This window comes from Phymastichus coffea, unplaced genomic scaffold, assembly GCF_024137745.1.
Source record: "Phymastichus coffea isolate CEN01 unplaced genomic scaffold, Cenicafe_Pcof_1.1 PCOF00003, whole genome shotgun sequence".
Lineage (NCBI taxonomy): Eukaryota > Metazoa > Arthropoda > Insecta > Hymenoptera > Eulophidae > Phymastichus > Phymastichus coffea.
Window position 1 is genome coordinate 13,916,462 of NW_026706814.1, and position 9,361 is coordinate 13,925,822.

At 47.9% G+C, this 9,361-nt stretch overlaps 2 protein-coding genes across 3 annotated transcripts; both read right to left on the reverse strand.

The window, feature by feature from the left end:
• Window positions 1-94: 94 nt before the first annotated feature.
• On the reverse strand, window positions 95-2,161 carry LOC131666474 (uncharacterized). The gene has a single exon (XM_058939163.1). The coding sequence runs from the start codon at window positions 1,906-1,908 to the stop codon at window positions 112-114; it is 1,797 nt and encodes a 598-aa protein (XP_058795146.1). The 5' UTR covers window positions 1,909-2,161; the 3' UTR covers window positions 95-111.
• A 1,277-nt stretch (window positions 2,162-3,438) lies between these two features.
• On the reverse strand, window positions 3,439-6,734 carry LOC131665213 (uncharacterized). 2 transcript variants are annotated; one of them, XM_058936963.1, is made up of 5 exons: window positions 6,634-6,734; window positions 6,360-6,478; window positions 3,976-4,178; window positions 3,773-3,892; window positions 3,439-3,680 (listed from the first exon to the last, which is right to left on the reverse strand). In XM_058936963.1, the coding sequence occupies exons 1-5, from the start codon at window positions 6,694-6,696 to the stop codon at window positions 3,541-3,543; spliced, it is 645 nt and encodes a 214-aa protein (XP_058792946.1). In that variant the 5' UTR covers window positions 6,697-6,734; the 3' UTR covers window positions 3,439-3,540. The 2 variants fall into 2 exon arrangements, with proteins under 2 accessions (XP_058792946.1, XP_058792937.1); XM_058936954.1 differs by having other exon boundaries at window positions 6,622-6,715.
• Window positions 6,735-9,361: the final 2,627 nt, after the last annotated feature.

Below are 9,361 nucleotides of genomic sequence, written 5' to 3' on the forward strand. Positions count from 1 at the left end.
TTTCACGAATTTCGCTCGCCGCTGGAACACACGCGTACAACGAATCGGTTCTATATGCGCTCGATTGGCTTCCGAAGTGGTGCGCGATGCGTCGCTGGAACGGAGACGGTCCTATTCGCCGTGGCGACGCAGACGGAAGGTCAGCTCGGCGGCAAAGGTCAAGAGCGCCAAGGCGAAGCCGTTGACGGCGACAATGGCGAGCGGCGTGAGCAGTCGACTCGCGTCCAGCAGCTCGAGGCGTCCGCGCGAGTCGCCCGTGGAGATGGGCACCTCGTAAGCCCACAGCGGACTGTGGATCTTGCTTATTCCGGCCTCGACCAGGGTCCGCTGCAGCTCGCTGATCCTGTCGACGTAAGGCGAGCCCTTGCGGAAGGGGAAGGCCATGAGTTGGTTGTGAAACGTCAGCTTGGATATCTTGAAGGCCGGCGACGGGCCTTGCCTCGCGATGTAGTACTCGGCGACGTCCGACATGGCGACGCAGACGCAGCTGCGCGAGTGCTGCAAGCGGGCCAAGCAGCTCGCCGGCTCCGCCACGGTCACGCTGCGAGCGAGCAGATTCCGAAAGGCCGCGTTCTCGATGCGCTCGGCCACTTGTCTGAAGTAAACGGGCAGGTAGAGCGTGAGATTGGCCGCCTCGATCTGCTCGAAGCTGTCCAGCTCGATGTCCTTCTTCACCAATTGGCTGTCGGTCAGCTTTGTGAACAGTCCGCTGGAGCACACCAAGGACACTACGAAAATGCTGGCCAGGCTGAGTTTGCCGAGCCTGCTGCTGGGGGCGCTGGAAGCCGCCAGGCCCAGGAAGCTCCGGTACATGTCCGTGATGCCGTATTCCGGCCGAGGCAGGCTCGTGAATCTCGTCAGCAAGTGGATGGCGCCCACGAGCACGGCCACGGCCACGGCCACGACGTAAATTTCCCAGGGAGACTCGACCGAAGTGTATCGCATTATGGGCACCAACACCACCACGCGCACGCTGAAGAACGTACTTGCCAGGGTCACCGCGGGCCCAATCGATTTGGCATTCGACACGAAAGACACCGTCATTCCGTCTGTCGTTTCGTCCGCGAACAAGTCGTCGAAGCCAGTTTTATTGTGGTTTACGTGCCACGAATTCACTTCCCAACGCTCCTCCATCACGTTTAGCTTGAAGTTCAGAGCCTTGGCGAAAATCGGAAAGTAGGGGTACTCGTGTCCCGAAATTTTCAGAGAGCCACTTTGCTTTCTTACTATAGTGCTGGGAGGACAGTCTACGAGGGGAAAGTTCAGAGTCCAGCCATGCATGTTTTGAAGCTTGTCGGGGAAGATTTCAGTTTCATTGGTGAGCGCAGCTCCCCGCAGCGTATTCGAAAATGGATTGTAATTGAATATGTTGGCGGTCCCGTTCACCGTTATCACGCTGAAGTTCAGGAATTGGTGATGCCAAGCAAGTAGGAGTATTCGTCTCAAACACAGCTTATCGAGAGATGCGTCTTCGTCGTCTAATACAAGTAAAGACTTTGGTCTTGGCAAGTAGAAGAACAACTGGACGATGAAGCTCAGCGATGCGTCCATCTCCGCCAGTAGCGTGCTGACGCAAGTTGTTCTCTTTGAGATCATGAACAAATTCTCCGATCTCGTTTGCTCGCTGGTTAATATATTGAATGGCCAATAGTTTTCGTGGAACAGTGACTGTCCATCGATGGATTCAAAGTTCACGGAAGGAACGTCTATCATTTTCAGTAAGCTTGCTCGATCGTTTGCGCCCAAACTACCAAACGTGACGACGAAAGCCGACTTCACTTCCTCCTTGATTTTCATCGACAAAATTTCTGTCCAATCGTGCCCTTGTGCTTGTACGATGAAAAGCAGATACACCATGATGATGCGTATAATGTGAAATTGGTCGGATTGACGCTTACAGAAAAGCATATCGACGCGGCTTATTGCATTTTCAAAAGCTTATTTTCAAGCATTTCATAGAATAACAACTGAATTTCGTTACTCATCTTGATGGTAGATGAAAGTTCGATTGAATAGTAGCTGCCTTTAGCTACTTCGAAATTTTAGTTTTCAAAAATTGCACAGCAATACAATGAGTGAAATGTCTTCAAACCGTAAGTAACTTGTAAAGCACACGTCGACACGGAAGCCATTGCATTTTCATTCCTTTTCTGTGCCTCAACTCGGCATCTATCAATAATCGAATGCAATATTCAAATACGGATAGGAGCTCTGGAGTATTTCCGACACAGCTACTCGAAGCTTTTGAGCGCGCGCCACGACCACGATCGTCAGCAGATTGTTTAGAACTGACTGAAAGCTGGCAAGAGAATCGATAGCTCCAGCAAGGACACCATTAAACATGCGTGGATACAATTACTTCCGTCACGCTGAATGCATTTAAACATTTATCGATTTTCTTTGCAGGTTTGTTGGATGTAGATATGCGTGAAGAACAAACTATGTTCACAGCGCTTCTGCTCTGTAATTTAAATCGATTTTCTGAGTTACTAACCATTTTTATCTTACGGATTATCTACGTAGAGGCGACGAAAAAAATTATTTATTATTTAACAACTGCATCAATTGAATTTTTTGTGATGGCTACGTCGATATCGATAAAAAACTGAAAAATATATTATTTTTCAGGTCGTACAGATGGTATGTTATCTCTATAATGAGTGCTATACATGATAAGCCAAGCCTGGTAAATCGAATAAACCTCGGCGAGAAGACTTGTACCCATCATTCGATAGCTATCAGAAAATTATTATACCAAAAATTAATGACATAAATTTTAAATGTATAGCGTTACTGAAAATTCATTGCTTAAGAAAATGCTAATGGTATCCCAACTCGACGATAAACTAAACGAATAATAAGTTGATCTGTACCTAACCTTGAAGTTAAAATATTGTGAAGGAACGTGCACTTATTAAAATTGCGATCTTATAATTGAAAATTGGAAAAAAATAACGTATCTTGACAGTATTTATTTTGACATTGAAAGTTTATAAAAATATAGTAGATAGAAAATTTATATCATTATCATTTAAATATCAATTTTTTTTTTCACCCGACGCGTTTTGTCATACATATTGTCATTATTTAACTATTCGCTTTGAAAGTTAAGTTTGCAGATTGACTTTCATCTTCAAAAGTTGAAATTTGTTTCGATATAATCAGTCAGAAGAATACAAAATATAGATATACTGAAAAAATCATAATATTACTAATGCATTATAGCAAGCATTCATTATCGATTTTCTTCTCGGCTTATTTTTATCCTGGCCTACAACCTTCACTTTGAATATTCCATGAGCTTCTATTGACTGCAAGTAAAATGTTCTTTCTCAACCGATGCAGCAATATTGGTTTTTAAACACTTACCTAAAAAAGGAATCACGAAAAAGTGCAGATAATTTATTTGAATGCGATTTAAATTAAAGCAACAATTGATTCATGTTAACTTATTAGTTTATTAAACATTATCACGTGTATATATCGTATAAATAAGATTATTTCATCAACAAGCATGAACGAAGAGCTGCAGAGCTACAGCTAATCAAATATCGAGTAAACTTTTTCGGGCCATGACTTTTCCGGTTTGTGACCCTTGTACTTGTCCTTATACTTGAGGCCCGTAACGATTGTGGCGTTTTGTGGAAACGCCGTCTTTCCACCAAACATTTTGTCCGTGTCTACGAATTGACAAATAATTATAAATCGATGATTTCATTCATCCACCAAAGATAGTTTCAGCAAGTAGTAAACTCGTGTCAATAAAACTTACCAGGGTGAAACCTGTGATAGTCTTTTTGAACGTGCAAATTCGGCGGCAGATCCAAGTTTTGTAGGGCGTCGTACGGCGTCGTCGTGAAGACTGGCGTCTGATAAAATTGCCTCAGATGACCTACAAGCCCAGTATACATTTCAACTCGAGTGTAATGCAAAGCTGATTAACTTGGAGAAAACAAAAAGAAAAAGGATACCCACCGATGGTTTCGATGTGAGCGAGTTGCGAGTTGGGAATGCAGTATTGAAATTCATTGGCGCAGGTTCCGAACAGTTTGAATCTCATGAGCAAATCGTCAACGACGGTGTCGTCATTGGTGCTCAAGCCCAGGGATTCGCAAATCTTGTCTAACCTCTCGGACGCATCTTTTGGTGGTTGGTACGGGTTGTAGGGCCGCAAGAATCTGAAAATTCGATTGTTTTTTTTGCATATTAATCAAAGACTCGTAAATGTCCGTTGCGCATTGACATATTGTCCGGAGAACCATAATTGATGGCGGATTCTTCGCGAGTTATTAGCAAATTGATTATGAAAAGGATGCCGAGCGGCGTTGAATTATCGTTATTATTAGATTCGCCGGACTTATGCTCCGAGATTGATCGCGTTTGGCTCGCGGTACCCGTACATCCATATTTCGCTTCGAAAAATTTAGACCGACGACACGCAGAAAGAGTCATTGCGCGTTTAATAGACCGTCAACAGCGTATCCATCTCCTATTCATCGGCACGCTCATCTCCTCTGTTTTTTCTTGGCTATACGACGCTCGAACGCATTTCTCTTACGCGCAATCAATAAATACATTTTTTCACTCGATGGTTTTCTTTTTTCCAAATGAAAATAAAAGGGGGGAGGGATGAAAAAAAAAAACGAGCGCACAGCACGTATCGCGAGCGTGGCCCGTCAATTGGCCAGCCGCGGCGCGGAGCCCTCGGCAGCAGCCGTGCGGAATCAATAGCGCCGTACGTAGGTGTCCGGCACGTTCTGCGCGCAGCATTTACATCTCTCTCTCTCTCTCTCTCTCTCTCTCTCTCTCTCTCTCTCTCTCTCTCTCTCTCTCTCTCTCTCTCTCTCTCGTGCGCGCGCGCGCGTCTCTGCGGAACGCGGGATCGATCCAAAAGCACGCTCCGCGTGCGCGGATATACGGTGGTGCCACCTCCACCCACTTGTTCCTCGGCTTATTGCGGCCGCTTCGCAGCCTCCCTCGCCTCGCTTTTCGGATCGACGAAGCTTCGGGCGCGCTTCGCCTCCCGGAGGATCGCGCGCGCTCGCGACGACGTCCGTCCTCCTCGAGCTTGCCGCGGCCTCGCCATTGCGTTGGCTTGGCTCGCGGTCGTTGCCTGCTTTGCCTCCTCGATTGACTTTCGCGCGCCGAGCATCCGCTGACGTCACCGAGGCGAGCCGGGATCCCGGAACGACACCGCGCTCGAGTTTTCCAGGCGTGTAGCGCCAGCTACCCACGAGCGACAGAGGCGAGCAAAGCGCGTTCACGGCGCCAACAATTATCCATCGTAAAAGCGAGAGAGAGAGAGAGACAGAGCAACGATCCCCGCCCCCTCCCACCTCCAACGGCGCGCTCGCCAAGAGAAAACGGATTGTCCGCGTTTTCGTGTGCTGCGCGAAACAAGAGACAGCGGTGAGTTCCTCGTCCGCGCGGTGTATCGCGTCGCAGCGGAGGCCGCGGCGACAAGCAACAAGTCGCAATTAAAACGCATTCAAAATATCAGACTCGATCGCTCTACGATTACACGTTCGGGTTCTCTTTCGCGCGCGACCACGATTCGGTATACGTTGCTTTTTGCTTTCCTTAACGGCGATGCGAGAGAGACGCCTTTTCCTTCCATTTTTCTTTTTGTTTCATTTTGTTTACGTGCGCGAATTACGTCGGCAGTACGTAACGTCAATGCAACGTATAGCGTAGCCGGCGATGACGAAAGGAGAGAGTGGGAAAAGGCGCAGTCAGATAGTGGCGTCGCGGCAAAATCTTCGCGAGGATAACTGCCGCTGGGCACGAAAAACAAATCCGCGGCAAACGAATTGTCTCCGATCCTCGCGACTCGCGCGTTCGCTCGCAGTTACGCAAAAGCATTCGCAAATCGTTGACGTTGCAATTCGGGCAAATGGCTTTTTCGCCAACTAGCTCCGAAAGAAATTGAGCATCGGTAATGGGACGCGCCGTCAACGTGTCAATTATAGACGACAATCCAATTTTGCTCGGTTTGATTGTGATATCGAACGAAAATACGCGGGAATCGACAGATCAAAAGCCAGTCGCGGGTAATTGCGGGCTCAAAGGAATCGATAAATAGGCAGGCCCGTGGTGGCGGAAGAATGGAGAGGGCGAGAGAGAAAGAGAGAGCGAGAGAGAGAGAGCGAATAAATAGAGAACAGCTGCGATAGCAGTACGGTAAGCGAGCTTTTCTGGCGCGAGCTTGCACTGTACGCCTGACGACCAATTGCTTCGAGTCCAATTTAAGACGCGCGCTGGTCGAGATGAATCCGACTGTCGACCAGCAGTCAACGCGGAAAAATGTGCGTGAAAATTCATACGGGAAATTGGACGTTCGAGAGATCGTGCCAACTCACCCTTTGGTCTGCATGGATGACATGATGGATTCAATAGTAGCCTTCTTCTGAGGCTTCTGACAAGGCCTCTTTTTGTGTTTTAACTTAATTGCGATCCCACGCTCCTGCATCGCTGTGCCCTGCAATCAACAACAATGTCGTAGATTAATTAAGCATTGGAGGTTAGGTCGGCAAACACGCAACAGAGCAGATGAGATTAATAAGTCACAGGCTCGAGTCTAGAGCAAAAGATCGAGAGATTAAAAAGCGTTATTTAACAAACCGTAGTGCGTACAACGACCGATGATTGTCTGAGCAAGGCACAACCGAGAAAAGCATGTCTCGTGAGCGCCGCCATGTTTCCGACTATCAGTACGTGCCGACACTGCCGACGCAGCGTTGCCGTACTTTTTCGGATAAACCTTCCCCTTTCCCCGCACGCGGAGCAGACCGTCCTTTTTTTTCGGCCCGGTGCACTGCACGATTGATGGCTCCGACACTGAAACGCCGCCGCAGGTTTGACAAGCAACAGCGCGAGATTCGAATAATTGTTTGTTTGTTTATTTTTTTACGAGTACGAGGATTCCAAAGTGTTGAAAGTGCAGCGGCTTCGTTGCATCTAAAATCAATAGCGCAATGCCATTCACGCTGCTTGTGACTTGATCACCGTGATTCACCGGCAGCGAAGGCAAAATAATGGAGAGTTTGGAGAGCAAGCGGTGGATGGTTAAATATAGATCATAATTCATAAATGAATCTCGCAAGGCCTGGCAAGAAACATTTGAAAGTTTCGAGTAAACAAGCTAGATGATATATTACTCAAGGTCTCTAATTAGTATACATGCAGCGTGCTCACTTTATAATATCTGCTGATCTTGAAAACAAAACAATGTAAGGCTTTTTTTATCGTGCTGCAAAGGATTTGGAGTGCCTGTGCATACGAAACTTTTCAGTGAGTTAGCGTTGCTCGAATATCATTATTATTATACTTGAAAATTGAAATGTTTATGTTTCTGTTTTGTGATTATTATTCAAGCCGAATGTATGTTTATAAAAAGACATTCGGAGTAAAGGTATTCGTAAAATTACAATAGTGTCCTTCCAGTGATTAATTCATAATTAAAAATTCGTACTAATAATAACTAATTAACATTACTCCGAAAACCGCGAAACTCTGAAAAATCAACGCGAACCACGTTTTATCACCTCAGCCGCAGTATGAGAACAACAAGGTCAGGAAAGAAGCCGCAAGCTCGAGAAAAAGTCCAAAAAAGAAAGTCAACAATCGTGCGCGGGTGTACGTTCGAGTCTTTGTCGACAGATGACTCTGTATACGAGTGTTGGGGGCATAGCGCAAGAGCCGGCAACATTGCGGTTCTCGGCTCTTGCGGCGCGCTCGGCCTAGGCAGCAGGCACACTGCTGCCTCAGTCAGCCCGTTCTTGGCAGAGCCGCTGCAGTGTACTCTGTCGCGTCCGCCATTTTACAGAGTCCCTCTCTCTCTCTCTTCGACTCTGTCTCCCTCGCACTCTGCGCCCCAGGCCTCTGGGGCTCCCGACATTCGCGCTGCAACTTTCGTCGACGAGTAGTCGCGCGTGTGTCTCGGCGAGTTGGCGTGAAACTGTACTGTGGTCCTGTAATGAGGATGGCCGCGTCACCAGGTTGACTTGGCTTTCACATCGTCAGCGCACTCTCACGTATCTCGACATATACGCACAGAAGGAGGGACCGAAGGCTGCTCTGGCTGTTGTTGTTGTTACATACAAGTGCAAAAGTGTTGCTCGAGTGTGAGAGAGTGTACGTGCAGCAATAGCGGAGAGGAGATCGGAGCTCTCGCGCGCGCACGCGTGTCTGTGTGCTGCTTCTTGCTCGCTCGCTCTCTCGCTCTCTCACGGTGTCTGTGCTGCGTATATAAGTGTATCTATATCTGTGTGAGTGTGTGTGAGTCGTGTCTGCGTGCCGTACATGAGAGCTGCAGGATGGAGGCGAAGCCATGACGCACCCCGCGCATCAGACTAACGGCGCCAGCTTGGAGGACTGCCACACCAACTTCTTCGCTTTGGTGAGTTGATCGCCACCGATGCCTACTGTTATCATCATCATCAACATCAACCTACCGCCACCTCCAGTCTAACACTGTCTGTTGTTCACGAGGAGGTCGCTGATCGCGATTTTCGCGCTACCTACACACCGCAACTTGCCGCCATGATTGCTCTCTCTCTCTCTCTCTCTCTCTCTCTCTTTCTCTTTCTCTCTCTCTATATGTATCTTACGAGTTGCGAACCGAACGACCGACGACGCTGGCTTTGAGGTTATAACGATGTTCCGGTGGATGATGTTGTAAACAACTCTCTCTTGCTTCTCAGAAACAAAATACTCGTCGCGTACGCTATCAAGCGATCGATTTGCTTTTATCTCTTGATGTTACGTAAGCCGACTAATTTTTTCGCGCCAAGTGTGTTTACGTTGCTTATTGTTTTTTCTTTGCAGATCTCGTCTCGTTCTTCTCGTACTGTCTCTGTGTCGCGTCTTTTTAAACAAGTCAAGGTCGCCAGAGCGCATTTCAGCGCGAGAGAGAGAAAGAGACTATATGCGGCTTATCGTGCGAAGCTAATTGACTACAATCTTATCTCGGGCGCGCGAGCAGCAGCGATGCAAGCTGCGATTCTATTTCCAGACGACACGATGCGCCGATCGATGCGGATGTGCAGAAGCGCGCGCGTGTGCGTGACGTTACGACAGGCGTCTCAAAACATTTGGCTGTGTTTCCGAATGATTTACCGGAGAATACGGCGCCCTTTTCGCCAGTGCAAATGCTAAAATTAATCGTCGAGCGATTTCGGCGCCGTCATGTATTTCCATCGTTTTTCTTTTCGTTCTGCCGTTGTGGCGTCGATTTCCGTGCCGCGCGCGCGTGTGACTCGCGTGTCGTCGTCGTCGCGAGTTCATTCACCAATTCGCCGGCGCGACGCGTACTTTCCTCGCGGGCGTCGGAATGTTCGAATCGCGCGCAGCCTTTTCCGCT